Raw genomic sequence first — 15,095 nt, 5'->3', positions numbered from 1 at the left:
ATGTAGTCATTTTGATCCCGTTATTAATAAACAGCGGGTCTTTTAGGCCTTGCCATCTTAAAGTTGTTAAAGAGTGTTTTTAATTCATAGTAGCAGCAGCTCCAGGTCAGAGTTTGGCAGCCTGTTACAAACCTATCCACGCCAGCAGCTTCAGTGAATCAGTAGCAACTAAAGTGCAGGTACAAGTTCCTTTCTGTCATCTCTGTTTCAAGAACAGCAAGTGTGGGGAAGGAATTAGTACAGGCAGCTGTTGAAAATAGAGCCTGAAGCTGCAGAAGGCTCAACAGGGTTCAGAGCTTCTGCAGAGGTTTAATAGCAAGGGGTTAAGTGGAGACAAAATAGTAGTCCTCTGAAATCACCTTTGGGTTGCTATAGGATTGACACAGGGAAAACAAGAACTTGAATACTTGCATTCTGAAAAAAAAAAGCAGGGTGATTTGCAGCAAAGTTGTTCTATAACCTGTGAGAGAGAGGGTATAGCTTATGCTTTATGAAATATGTCATGTACCAACACAACAGGAGGTTGAGCCTGGGCGCTTTGAAGTCAGTGACAAGGATGGGTTCCTTACTGCTGCTTGAGAAGTTGCTCATCTTTAGCTAGATGGCATTTCAATGCAAGATGTTAAATTGCTATTTAATTAAATAATGCAATGCTGCCCAAGGCACATGCCTGCATGGCCTTCTGGTGTCTTTAGCTGTATGATGTGGAGTGTTTCTTGTGGGCTTAACGAAGTTCCTACTTGAGAAAACAGCAGATTTTGAAGAAAAAGTGAATGGGGCAGTCTGCATCTCTTAGATCTATTGTTTCAGGCTCTCTGCATGCTCAGGAAGAGATCGGTTATACATGAACCACTAATGACTTTTTTCAAAATCCACAAAACTCTGAAGTGCAATATATTTTAGTGAATCCTTGGACTCTGATCTCAATGAAACTCAAGGAAATGAAGCCTACCAACAATTAAACTAAAAAGTCCATGCCCTGAAGAATTGACAGTCTGAATTACCGGGCTTTAAAGATGAGGACCTTTACTCAAGTAATACTTCTTCATTTGGTACCTATTGTAGTTGTGGCAATGCAATTAGCGGGTAGGTTGAGGTGGGTACTGGCCTTACATCCCCTCTTTTTTGCTGTGACTGAAGCAGCAGTCTAGGACTACAGAGGCCTTGAGCTTCATGCCAGTTCTTTGTAATGGCATTTCTGTGACCACTTGTGACTGGAGCAGTGGAAAGGCTGTATCTTTAAGCACTTAAACCCTCGTCTTTTTCTATAAGGATATAAGCAAGACAGTCATAAAGACATCCACAGTGACCAAGAAGTGCCTGGATGCTGCAGAAAAGTTTGAAATAGTGGTGATAGATGGGTAGTCTGCTTTTAATAGGAAATGAAGTGATCCCTAACACAGACTTGATTTTAGTTCACTTGCAGCAGCAGAGGAGCCTGCATTTCACTGCTGTGTGATGAGAAGAAAAGTTCAGCAGTACAATGGGAAATACTTTACTGAGCCAACTTTGTTCAGAAGCAATTAAAAATGAGGTCTTTCTATTCTCTGCGCAGCCTGATGTCCTCGCTTGTCATGTGGTTCAGTGCATTCTTTCCAGCTCCTTTCATGGCACAAACAAGTTCGTATGCTGTTATTGCACACCGCTATTTTTGAGGGTTCAGTGGGGAAAGATGTTGAACAGCTCTGGAGGGTGGTTGGTGTGAGCAAACCCAGGTCCACTCTCGTGGCAGCTGGGAGGGTGTAGGATGCCACAGAGACCACCCTAGGTGAGCTCGTGGATGTGAGCTTCCCAGGCTCATTCTGCCCCTCTGTGGGAGTGGTGTGGAGAGAAAACAGTATTGGGTGAATGGAACCTCTACCAGATCCATTGGGCTTGAAAACATGGTCATTTTGGAGGGGATTTTCTTTTGTTGAATGATATTAGTCACAGCGTGGTGTGTGGCACAAAGCAGTGAGGCAACATTGTGATCTGCTAACAATAAAAGCGAGGTGGCTAAGTGCCACTCAGCACTGAGAACTATACAATCGTTAGGGTTTTCCTCCAGACAGCTATGTCCATGCATTTCCTGGAACAAGGACAAGGCCACACAGCTTCAATCCACCAAAGACAACAGCGGGTAAACAAACCATGTTGCTGTGTATTATTCTCGGAGTGACAAGAGTCAGAGATTGTTTGTTTCCATAGAAAGAAAAAGGAAAGAAATATCCTCAACATCAGGATAGGAAGAGAGTAAAGCCCTATCCTGGGTCCCGCAGCCAGGTCCTCATCCAGCCCTCCAGTGTCTCCATGCACATCAGTCCTTGATCCCCTCCCAGAAAGCAGTCTTTAAGGACAGAGTCTTTAGCCCATTATCTTTGGATACCAATAAAATATCTCAAAAGAGAGATGGTTAAATACAGTCTTCAAGTCATGTCTTTGTGTGTGTGTTATTTTATCATCTTCTACAGCTCCAACGGGAGAAACAAATGTTTTTTTAGGGGATAGGGAAATATTTCCATTGAAAAATTTAGCTCTGGGGCTGCCTTTTTCTCTGCAACTGCAACAAGAGCTGAGGAGGGAGAGGAAAAGGGATTTTTGTCATTCCGGTTCCTCAGAAGGCACAGCCCCATGCAGCAGTTCTGGCTCTGGAGGAAACATCTGTGGCTGTGACCATGTTACTCGGGCAAACGTACCGCTCTGTGCAGTAGGCTGTTGTGTATGAATGCTTTTATTTCCTCATTGCCATCTATTAAATATTATCTCCCTACAAGAAAAGTGCACCATTTCCCATGTTTTCATGTGTAATGTCCGTGATGTCTGCTATAAACATCATGAAGCGTTTCCCTGCCTCTACACTGACATAGGTATAAAAGTCACTGCTTTTCATCTTTCAAAGCACTGCAGAAATGTTTAGGGTCATGTATCCTGCCATTGTTCTGGGCTGGGCATCCCACTGAAGTCACTAGGAGAAATGAGTTCAGGATACGGACCTATCTAGGCAATCTTTACTGTGGCCCCAGTAACATCCACGTTTTACAGATGGGAAAACGAGGGAGGCGGAGATGGCTCCTGATAGAATTGATGTGACTGGTAATTCCTACCAACCTGGAAAACAACTGGAGAGAACAGACTAGAAACTCAACGAAAGCGTGGTAGCCTGTGGATTTTTCTACATGAGAAGTACCTGGTGTCCCAGACAGGTATCTCATTGCCTGCCGAGGGAGAGCTGCAGCATCACCCCAGCCAGAGCCACCAGCCAGGATCCCGCGGGTCCTCCTGCTCCCGTAGAGCTGTCCGGTCAAGTCACCCAGCGCAGATCCCTTTGCAGTCTAGGGACATAAACCACAGCTCTCACCCTGTGAGACAAGACAGGAGAGAGAAGTTGAGTATTTTTTCCTGAGATGTGCCTCCTCTGGAGATCTAGAAAGTCACGTAAGCTCGTTACGGTCCACCCATGCCGTGCAGGAACACATGGAGCTAAAACAGGGTGATTTTCTTTCTTTAAGGAATAAGGTAAACATACTGGACTGTTAGATGGGGCAAGGAGGGAGAAGGGTGGGGGAAGAAGGAAAACATTGATGAAATGCTGCAAAAACTTCTACATTTCTAGGCATTAGTGTATCCATTGCTGCCACTCCTTAGTATTTTTGAGTGAATAATTGTTCAGACAAGAGTTATACTTACATTTTTTCCAGAGGGATATCGAGTTTTCAGAGTGTTTCCAGGCACCTGCGCTGCTCAGTCTCTGAAGTGTGGTGTTTCCATCTCTCTGAAGGAGGCGATTGCTCAGGTAGCTTTACCACCACAGAGGAACACAATTGCTGAAGCAAGCTCTGCTCCAAGTGAACTCTTGGTACTTTAAGTCCCTGCAAAACTTTCCAGGCCTTGTCATCTTGCTTTCCCAGGTGTGTTTGCTTATTTTTTCAATAATTAGCCTGAAGCAGAGCTGAGCCACAGAACGGTACTTTCTGTACATCTGAGGCTTTCAGCTCCCGCTGCTTTAAATAAAGAAACGCTTATGTTCAGGCTCATATACTTACCAGTATAAGAACTACTGAAATAAGTGGCCATGCCAGTGTCCGTGTATCTCTTTCCATGATGAGGCAGAGGTGGTTTGACCTCTAGAATTGTTGTTTACCCTCCAATGCTTGTACTAGTGGCCTGCAGGCTTCTTGGGATCACTCAGAGAACCCGAGTGAGGGGTCGAAAAAGAAGAAATTCATGTTTACAACACAGCAATCTACCTCAGTGGGTTTTTTTTCTGAAGAATCTACATCTCCCTTGCAAATGTTTACCTTATTTTAATATTGGGTTTAAAACATTTATCAGGAGATTGATGGGTCAGAGCAACGTGTGATAATGGGAATCGGTTTCAAAGAGTCTTTCATAAGCCAGTGCAAACAGACAGATGTCCAGCCCAAAAGCTCGATAATGATAGGGTTGTGCCTTCTGTTCTTTCCTTAATAATATTCTGATTTTAGTTGCTTACTGGGCAAGATGAATACCAGCAGTGAAAGGTATTTTAAAGAAACAACTGAGCTGCATGCCTTTCCTCACTTGTTGAGCCAATCTGATAATGGTTTCTATGAATAACATCAGCTCATGATTGCAGGGTCACTGAAAGCACTCAGGGCATCTCCTGCTCATCACCAGGGCATCTCTTTTAACTAGACACACGCTCACCTGCATCAGGTATTATGTTCCTGAGGATGACTGCCACTGGCAAATGTTTCTTGGCAGGGATGCACAAGCACAAAGCCCACAGGAGTGCCCCAGCACTGATCTTTCCTGCAGAGACTGGTGTCAGGCAGCAGTCCTGCTTGTAAATATGCATGGAAAGGGAACAAATGATTGGGTGTGGTCCTCCAAAAGCATTTTAGTGGCACAGAAGTCAAAGTGTCCTTTTCAAGAGTGACAAGAACTGTGGCTCAATTCCCCTGAGGTAGCCAAGTCCTAAACTTCTTGGTTTTGAGGGAGAAGTCAGGCAGCCAATTAATCTGATGGATCTGAGCCTTTAGCTGCTGAGAAGTTTGTACCAGACTCAGAACTTGCCCTTCCAAATACGCATTTAAAATTCAAGGTGTCCATTCCCACCAGTGAAGTCTCCAAGTTACGCAGTTTTGTGCTAGTCTGGGTTACCACAGAGCATCATGTGCTGAGTGTCTGTATTTATGGGCTGCTTTATGCTACCCCGTGCCGCGATCCCCATCTGTCCCACCCGGGCACGGAACAAGCCTGATCCAGAAACATCCCATACGTGAGTTTCACCTGACATGTTCAGTCCCCAAAACTGCGATGCTACATCTCAAGATGCACTAAAAGGATGCTCACCTGTGGAGGTCGGGGGAGGACGCCGGAGGGATGGAAATAAAAGAACGCAGACTTTTAACACTCACCCCATGGAGAAAAGGTCACAAACCTACAGAACGGTGGCTGGGCGGGGACACCGACACCAGGTGGCGCTGCCACCAAGGGAACGGCACCACCCCCCACCCCGGACCGGCTCCCCCCTCCCCGGACCCCGCGGGCATCATCCCTCCAACCCTCCCTCTTCCCAGAGGTCCCTCGACAGCATCCGTGCCCAGATGCCACCCTCGTCCCCAAATTGACCCCGATGGGCTCCCCCCAAAATGCGTGAGTGCCTCCCGCAACGGGGACCCGGCCCCGCATCTCCTTTTTGCGCGTTCCTGCTCTGGGATCCCTGCATGAGCTCATGCTGTCCCGAGCCACCACGCGGGACCATGAGCTCCCACGAGCATCCCCAGAGACACAAGCTCTGGGGCAGGTGAACGAGAGGGATGCGGAGCTCCAGCTCCATGTGGCCCTGCAAGGATGGATGTATGCCCAGAGAAGAGCAATGAAGCTGGTGAGGGGGCTGGAGAACACGCCTTATGAGGAGCGGCTGAGAGAGCCGGGGGCGTTTAGCCTGGAGAAGAGGAGGCTGAGACCTCATTGCTCTCTCCAACTACCTGAAAGGAGGTTGTGGAGAGGAGGGAGCTGGGCTCTTCTCCCAAGTGACAGGGGACAGGACGAGAGGGAATGGCCTCAAGCTCCGCCAGGGGAGGGTCAGGCTGGACATTAGGAAAAAAAATTTCATGGAAAGGGTCATTGGGCACTGGAACAGCTGCCCAGGGAGGTGGTTGAGTCACCTTCCCTGGAGGGGTTTAAGGGACAGGTGGACGAGATGCTGAGGGACATGGTTTAGTGATTGATAGGAATGGTTGGACTTAATGATCCGGTGGGTCTTTTCCAACCTGGTGATTCTATGATTCTACATGGCCCTGCAAGGAGGGGTGTGGAGCTCCAGCTCCATGTGGCCCTGCAAGGATGGATATGGAGCTCCAGCTCCATGTGGTCCTGCAAGGATGGATGTGGAACTCCAGCTCCCTGTGGCCCTGCAAAGATGGGAGGAAGCACCCAGGGAGGAGCAGAGGAAAGCACTGAGGCTGCCAACACACCTCATCATTCAAATCGTTGCTATGGCAGCTTACGGCTGTGGGTGCAGCACATCTGGGGACCCGCACGTCCCCTGAGCTAGGGGTATATGCCTTGTGCCAAGTCCAGCTGGAGACATCAAGCTCTGTTTCTCATCATGCTCCAAAATTCCAACCCTGTAGAAAACTCATGGGCCTGCATGGGGCAGCCGCAATGAGAAACTCTTTCCTATTGCAGAAATGCCAGAAACCCAAAGAAAAGTGTGTTGTTTTATGCCCTACAGATTGGGAAGTGGGTGACAAGGAGCAGAAACACAGAATTGAGCCGCAGCAGCTGAGCATGGGCAGATCTGGGCCATTACGTGAGCAAATACCACATTTCTGAGCAAGCCTATGTCTCATCTCCTCTTACAGGGCTCCAAGAGCATTTCTGAGCTAGCTTATTTCGCTTCACTTCCTACCAGAGCCCAAACGATCCTGCAAACATGAGTAAAGCTTGTACAAAGGGACCGCTTGTGATAGTAGCTACGGTTTTCTTTGTCATCCCCTGGGACAATATATGCAGGGAAAAATCAAGTTTGCATTGCGGAGAAGAAGGGCTGGGGGTAGGAGCCTGCAGGGGTTCATCCTCTCCTCCCTGATGTAGGTGTCTGAGATGGAGAGCTGTCTGTTTAGACTGCGCTCACTGGCTTGAGGAATATTTAGCGTCCACGGTATGTAGTGGTCCTGTTTTTCCACGTTTGGAAAGCGATGGGAGGGAGAAAAATAAATCATGCGAACCTTTGTTTGGGACCAGTTATCAAACCCCTTCAAGCTGGACCTGGACCTTGCAAGGTGCCTGCCTGCCCCTTCCAGTCCATGAAGGCATCGGCACCGCGCACAAATGAGCAAGTCTAAAATTCATCCAAAGGTTGAAAATGAACCTTAGGAGTGAAAGGGAGATTTCAGAGAAGGAAGAATCACTTGGCAAAGATTGAACTCCTAACCCTGGACCTTTATCTCAGCCCCACCTAGCGCAGCTATGTGCTTCGGGAGCAAAACTTGTGCGTGAAAGGATGGTACCAACGCAACTCACCTCCGACGGGGATGGAGGGAAAGATCAACCCATGAAGGCATAAAACCAGGGAAACCCAAGTAAACGCTGTTTGCTGATCTACTCTAAAATAAAAACCCCAAACCAGCTTCTCCCACCCCCCCAAAAAAACCTCAAACCAACAACAAACCCCTCAATCCCTGCAAAGGCCTTCACCAACTCTCTGGTAAAACCTTTCCTGTCTGCCTTGATTAAAAGAATAATTAGAAAGACTTCTTTTTTTTTTTTTTGTTACCAGCTAACTTTGCTTTTAATAAAGCTGATTACACACAGCTGGGCTAATTACTGTGCAGTAACCTAATTTTCCAATCTAAAGACAGACATACACAGCCAATAATCAGATTAATTTGCATGCATTCAGTTTTGTGTGCATGTATAATCATACTGTGAGTGCCGATATAGACATATTAGCCCATGGATTAAACCAAAATTTCATGGCTATGGTAGTATCTTTAATTAGACCAAATAACCCCAAATTTTGCAGAGAAAAAAAAACTTCTTTAGATGAGACAGACTTGCGTCCTCGCTGCCTGTTCTCCACTCACAGCAGTTTAATCGCTTCCCAGCACAGGACGGTGATGGTGCAGGACTTAATCTGCTTGGGGGTTTTTTACTAATTTTCTTTTGCTTGGGGAATAAATCCCGCTTTCCGCGGAGCTGGGGCTGAGCCCGGGGCGGCTCCGCGGGGATGCGCGGCATGGGATGCTCGAAAAATACCGGGAGGAGGAGAGAAAAGGAGCTGTGGATGCATCGCTGGAGGGACACATCTTGTCCCCGAGCAAGAGGCGAGGAGCTGTCAACCACCGCCTTTCGCTTTCTCCTTGAGGGGGGGAAGATTAAATAATTGTAAGATAAAAATAAAAACCGCCTCCGGATTTCCTCCCTCCTCGTTTCTTTAGCCTCAATTGAAACATTTCCTCGCAGAAAAACGGGGAGCCAGCCCGGGACCCCTCGGGAGCCGCAGCCAAACCCTTCCGATCATCCGCCGGGATGGGAAATCGGTGCCCAAACACTTTGGGGGTTCGCGCTGGCCCCTCCGCGCCCCGCGGAGCCCGCGGACTCCTCGGAGAGAACTACGCGTGTTACACCGCATGCTCCTTTATTTGCTGCTCATACAGTCGTGTAGCCCATGTACAAATAACATACATGTTTTATTTCGATTCGATATTTTTTTTTTGTTTTTCTTCGGGGCAAAACGTACACAAAAGGGCAGGGAGGAAAAAAATAACCCCAACATAATTACAATTTTATACAGTGCAGAAAGAATTAAAATAGGTGTCACCGAACTGTACAAAGTCAGGGCAAAAAAATATAGAGGGAGGAGGGAGGGGAATAATCCTTCATTATATATATATTTCTATAAAAACATATGGAGGATTGTCTTTACACAGAGACCATGATCGCTTTAAAATTTACAAAGGTTAACTAAAAAAAAAAAATCTATACGGCAAATATTGCCAACAGAGATTCATTGATTTAATACTGATCAACTGAGACTACTCGTGTCTCGATTATTAGCAAAAACAACGACAACAACAAAAGTAGAATAAATAACAGAATGAGCATGGCTGTCTCTTTTCAAAGTGCCTTATTCTCTCTGCATAGGGTCTGATCCTGCAGTCTTTACACAGGCAAAAAAAAAATTAGTAATATCTAAAAAATAATCCCTCTAAGAGATTTTTATCCGCTGGGTGTTTGAGAGAAAAATGAAAGGAAAGAAGGAGGAGAAGGGGAGAAAGAAAAGGAGGAGAAGGGGAGAAAGAAAAGGAGGAGAAGGGGAGAAAGAAAAGGAGGAGAAGGGGAGAAAGAAAAGGAGGAGAAGGGGAGAAAGAAAACCAGCCCAAGCCCAAGGTATTTCCGTAACGCGCTATGAGCGAGCCGGGACCTGCGGGATCGGGGCGGCCGCTCCTCCCCGCGGTGCAGCGCGCAGGGGCCGCGGGATGCTCAGGCTCTGGGTCAGGGTCCTTTCCAGCTTCCCGCAGCCCAATCCGGCTCTAAGCCCGGCTGCTGGGCTGGTGGCATCACCCAATGCCAATTCCCAAACTGAATTAGTAATTTCATTATTTGGGTTTTTGTTGGTTTTGTATTTTTTTTTTTTTTTTAAGAAGCATCAAAACCTCGTTTGTCCAACCGTTCACCCAAACTGCCAGCCGGGTTTTTCGAGGAGGGAGCGGGGCTGGTTTTGCTTTCCTCACCCCAAGAGAAGAAGCAGGAGAAGGCAGAGACCGTGTGTGACGAGGGACCCGCGGTGGGTCCGGCCGATGCTCAGCTGCGGGGCAGGCTCAGCCGCTCCGGGGGCTCCTGTCCATCCCTCCCGCACCAAACCAGTCTGCAGAGACACCCCCCTCCGCCGAGAAGGTCCTGGATGGGGGGATCTGGGTGCCCGGGTCAGGCCTTTGCCGGCCCCAGGAGGTGTTTTTTCCGCCCCAGATCACATAACGCAGGGCTTGATGTCCTGGTATGTCACTTGTTGGTGGTAATAGGAGCCGCTGCCCGCCGAATGCATGGAGGAGGAGGCCATGGCGTTGAAAGAGAAGACGAATTCCTTTCTGTCGCACATGCTCGGAGACTGGGAGTGATACCGAGGGATGCCTGAGGGACGGGGGGGGAAAAAGATTGTCAGCATCGCAATTATATTTAGTAAAGGAGGTTGAGCGGGGCGGGTGGGGGAAGAAAACCACCATCCGAGGGGAAAAATAGCCGGAAAAATAGCCTAAAAAACCACCAAACCCTCTGCAAGCCCAGGTTCTTGGGTGTATTTTTGCATGCGCACAACCCCACGGGCAGGTGCGGTGGAAGGAACCCCGGGAAAACGCTTTCTTGAGGGGCTTTGGGTTTAGTTTTCTCCCCGTTTTGGAGCCCACGGAGGCTGCTTTCCCCATCGCCTCCGCGGGGCGCGGAGCGGGGCAGGCAACGCTTGTCCGCGGGCTGAGAGGCCGAGGGAGAATCGTTCCCGAAAGCCGGGCTGCCCCTTCCATTTCTGCCACCGCGTCGGGACAGAAAAACCCGTGCTCTAAACTTGGGGGGCGTTGGGGAAAAAAAGGGGCTCACCCGGCGACCCCGCTCCCCGCCGCTCCGGCCCCGTTAATTTGGGTTTAATCCGGAGCGTTTCGGTTAAGGCCGCGGGCAGGCCCGCTGGCTCCCGGGGACGGGTTTTTGCTGTTTTCCAGCGGGTCTGGGACCGCCCCGGGTGCAGGAGGGCGCTGATCCAGCCCGGTTCTGTGCCCGGTGCTGTGCGGCCCCTGCTAATCCTTTTTACCTACTTTGCTTCATGTTTTCGACCCGCTAACGCTGCGTTTGGCACCCGTTCCTGCCAGGCATCTCGCCCAAAGGCCACGGGGGGATGCGCAGGGACCCCCAAACCCTGCCCCTTCCCCCGGTCACAGCTCCCAGGGCTCCCCCGCACCACGTTACCCTGCCCCGAGATGGATTCGGGCCGCAGGACCGAGCCCAGCGCCTCCCGAGGCCTCCTCCCAGCCAAAACACCATTTCTGCTGTCCCGGGAGCCAGGACAAACCCATCCCGGCAGCTCCATCCCGGGGCCGGGGCGACGGGGAGAGGGGGACCCGGGTCACCGGCTTCCACATGGGCTGAGGGAGGTGATAGAGCTGGAAAACAACCGCGACCGGAGCTGGTGGCTGAGGATGAGGACGGGGAAGGGGGTGGATGGCAGACACCTCGGGGAAATACCCCGTTTTTCCTCCCTCCGGAGCTCTCCAGGTCTCGATGGAGGTGGAAGACCCCTCGGGTCCATTCCCAGCCTCTCCTTCCCGCAGCTCCCTGCCTGCCTGAGCCCTCCAGCCCCGAGCCCGGGGGATGCCCGGCGGCAGAGCCGCCTCCCCCGGGGCACCCGAGCCCCGGTCCGGCGGCTCCCAGCCCCGCAAGCGGCGGCGAGCGGGGTCCCCGTCGAGCCCCGACGGCTGCCCCGTCGCCCCCGGGAAGGGAGCGAGGGGACAGCGGCTCCTTTCCCAGGTCCGTTCGCTAAAGCCGACCACGACACGGCATCCACGGGAGGACCCGGAGCGCTCCCACCCCGCCGGCGGCCCCCGAGGTGCCCGCTCCTCACCTTGCAGCTCGGCGGTGTTGTGGCTGTTCTGGTGCAGGTAGGGCTGGTCGAGGGAGTGCGTGGACAGGCTGGAGGAGAGCGGGTTGGCCGCGGGGTTGCAGGGCGAGAGGGGCTGCTGCTTGATGTAGGAGGCGCCGGTGTTGAGGGCCGCCGAGGCGGACGGAGCCCAGGCCGAGGCCGAGCCCGAGTAAACCGAGTGCGGCTCCATCACGCCGCCGCCGGCGAGCAGCGGGGAGGCGGGCACGGAGCCGTCGTGGTGCGGGTAGTCCCCGGCCGAGGAGCCGCCGCAGCCGCCCATGTAGGAGTGCCCCCCGTTCGCGGGCAGGTGCGGCACCGAGTGTCCCGCCAGGCCCATCCCCTCCACGTTGCCGGACAAGTGGCCGTTCATCATCCCCAAGCCCCCTTCGAGGGAGAGGCTGTTGGGGGGGCAGGAGAGCCCGCCGGCCGAGCCCTGGAAGCTGTAGCTCTCGGGGAGGTGGTTGAAGCCCAGCCCGTTCATCATGCTGTACATGGGCTTGAGCGCCTGGCATTTCCTCCTGAAGCCGCGGGGTCTGCGGCGGAACGAGCCCTCCTCGAACATGAACTCGCTGGCCGGGTCGATGGTCCAGTAGTGGCCCTTGCCCGGGCGGCCCAGCCCCTTGGGCAGCTTGATGAAGCACTCGTTGAGCGAGAGGTTGTGGCGCACCGAGTTTTTCCAGCCCTGGTAGGAGCCTCGGAAGAAAGGGAAGCGGCTCTGCAAGAACTGGTAGATCTCGCTGAGGGTCAGGCGCTTGGAGGGCGAGCTCTGGATGGCCATGACGATGAGGGCGATGTAGGAATAAGGCGGTTTCTCCGGCCGCCGGATCCCGGCGTTCGTCTTCTTCGCCTTGGGGCCCCCGCCGCCCGGGGCTCCGCCGCTGCCCGCGGAGCTACCGCCCGCCCCGCCGGGAGCCGCGGAGGCGGCGTCCATGGCCGAGCCCTGCGGCTGCTTCTCGGCCACCGAGGACATGGGGCCGTAGCTGCTCTGCACCGGAGGAGGAGGAGGAGGGGGCTGAGAGGACAGAGCCTGCTGCGCTTCTGCAGTCATCTAGGGCCAGCTCGGCGGCGGCCAGCCCCGGCCCTCCTCCGCCACCCTCCCCTCCGCGCCCCCCCAAGAGCCGCGCTGCCGACACCCCCCCCCCCAACCCCCGGCCTCCCCCCGGCCCCCCGGCGGGGGGCTTAAACCCCTCCGCGGATAAACAAATGGAAGCGACGACACCCCCGCTCCCCCCCCCCCCCAACACACACACGCTCTTTCCCCTTCTCCTCCCCCTTTATCCCTAAATCCGAGCCCGCAGAAGGCGAGGAGAGGCGGAGGGCCGGGGGGGTGGGGGTGCGGCGGGGAGGCGGGATGGGGCAGCGATCCGAGCTCGGCTGCCGCGGGAGAGAAGCCGCCTCCGCCTGCCCCGCTGCCCCTCGGCGGGCCGGGCTCCCGGGGCCGCCGCTGCTCCTCGGCCCCCTTCCCCGGCTCTAGCAGGGCCGGTGCTGCGGGGAGCTGCTTCCCATCGCCGTGCCTGTCGAGTCTGGCCCCGGCCCCGCCGCTCGCCTTTTACTTTATCTCTCGCCGCGGCGTCCGCCGCTCCTTGACAGACGTAAGAGCGGAGAGAGGAGATCCCCGCCCCGACCCGCTCCCCCACGCCCTCCCGGGCGGCCCCCCCCCCCTCCCTCCGCTCCCCAGCTGTTAGGCAGCTTTTAAAGAGCCCCTTTCCGCGCCTCCCCTTCCCACCCGCGGGATGCGCTGCGCATCCCTCCCCGCCTCTATGGGATGCGGGAGGTCCCACGCGTGACCGCGACGCTGCGTGGGGCGCCGCCGGTGTGTGTGTGTGTCCCCCCCCTCCACCTCCGCTGAAAACCACGGGGGAGGGTGGGAAGGGCCCCACGCGGGACGCGGAAGGGGCTGGGGAGCGGTAACTCGGGCCTGCGGACAGCGCGGAGCTTCCGCGGGCGGCGGAGGCGCTGCCTGAGCCCCCTCTCTCTGCGCGCAGCGCGGAGCTTCACCCACCTCGAACCCCCTCTCCGTGCGCTCTTTTAAGCTCGGCGGGCCCGGGCAGGATGTTTATACTGCGCAATGTAAACACGGGCTCGGGGCTGCTTTAATAAAAAGAAATCGGCGAAAAACTCTTGCTGCCTCTCGAAATGCCCTTTTCTACCTCCGACGCCGCTCTGGGGATGGGAACGGGCTCCGGACCCCTCGCCTGCTCCGAGGCTGCTTTGGGGATGAGAGTGGGTTGATTGGGAGGTTGGTTCTTGTTTTTTGTGGGTTTTTTTTTTATTATTATTTGGGGGGGGTTATATAAAACTGTGCTGAAATTTTGCTGTCGAACGCCAGGAGCCTGATGCTCAGCTCCAGCAGATGCCACGGGGACAAACACGGGAGAATTGGAAGGTAGGGGGTAAAGAACCCCTTCTCTCCAACCCCCCCCCCCAAAAAAAATATGATTTTTTGAGCATCGTCCGATCAGGAGAGCTGTCACTCAAGGTAAGTCTCTGGAAAGCTTTGTCATCTTCTTGCGTGGAAACCTGCGCTCGGGGGGTGGGGAGAGGGCAGGGCTGCTGGAGCCTGGGCTTTCAGTGGTGCCAGCTAGGAGAGCAGCAGATGTACTGGCTGCTGCAGTCCCCTCGCTTTTAGATTGGGGAAAGGAAGAGAGAAAGGAAGAGGGGGAAAAAACGAAGAGGAAAAAGCTCTCTCCCCTCCCAGCCCGTTGCAGGCCGCGCTGTAGTGCTGTGGGTCAGCCCCGCTGCAACCTCTGCGGGGGGGGGGCGGGTACCCCGTCTTCCAGATTCACTTTTAAAGTTTTCAGTGATGATTTCATGCCTTCTACAAGAAAGTTAGATACTGATCGGATTTCCAAACTCCCTCCGCGTTATTCGCGAGCAGTTGTGAGCAGCCTCCAGGGCGCCTGTCACATCTGTGACACAACCAAGAGGGATTTCACATCAGGGACTCTTCTTTTTTTCCCCTCCCTCCCCTTCTCTCCTTCCCATCACCTACCTCCTCTCTGCAAAATAAATCCTCCTGCAGAAAGCACAGGCCCTGCTGTTCCCGGGGCAAGAGGGTGCTTTGGGGATGGGGACAGGCGTCCGGGGAGGGGCAGAAGGAGGGAGGCAGTTAGTTTTGGAGCTTTTCCCTTGAGGAGGAGAATGGGGTGCTCCATCCAGCCCAGGGCCGCTGGATGCGGGGCAGAGCGCGGAGCACAGCGGCTACAATAACTTTTTTTTTAGTGGGAAAACCGCGGCTACAACAACTTTTTCGGGAAGCGATCACCTTCCCCGGGTGCTTATAGGCTTGGGGTGGCTGGTGCAGGATAAACCCTCTGCTTGTCGCTGTATTTATTTTTTTCGGGGGAGCGCATCGCTGACCCTGAGCTTTGCTCCGCATCAATTTCCCCCCCGCCCCGCAAGCAGCGAAAAGAGTGATTTTTTTCATCGCTTTACGTCGCTCTGCGACTGAATCTCTCCGACCTGCCCCCCAAACACCCTTAGACGGAGCTCGAAATGCAAC

The 15,095-nt window shown here is 53.4% G+C and overlaps 1 protein-coding gene across 1 annotated transcript; it reads right to left on the bottom strand.

The window, feature by feature from the left end:
* Window positions 1–9,800: 9,800 nt before the first annotated feature.
* FOXF1 (forkhead box F1) lies at window positions 9,801–12,702 on the bottom strand. The gene is made up of 2 exons (XM_069868268.1): window positions 11,576–12,702; window positions 9,801–10,101 (listed from the first exon to the last, which is right to left on the bottom strand). The coding sequence occupies exons 1-2, from the start codon at window positions 12,639–12,641 to the stop codon at window positions 9,941–9,943; spliced, it is 1,227 nt and encodes a 408-aa protein (XP_069724369.1). The 5' UTR covers window positions 12,642–12,702; the 3' UTR covers window positions 9,801–9,940.
* Between the last annotated feature and the right edge of the window lie 2,393 nt (window positions 12,703–15,095).

The sequence above is a fragment of the Phaenicophaeus curvirostris genome, chromosome 14, assembly GCF_032191515.1.
Source record: "Phaenicophaeus curvirostris isolate KB17595 chromosome 14, BPBGC_Pcur_1.0, whole genome shotgun sequence".
NCBI classification, from domain to species: domain Eukaryota; kingdom Metazoa; phylum Chordata; class Aves; order Cuculiformes; family Cuculidae; genus Phaenicophaeus; species Phaenicophaeus curvirostris.
This window is presented reverse-complemented; position numbering and strand designations above follow the sequence as displayed.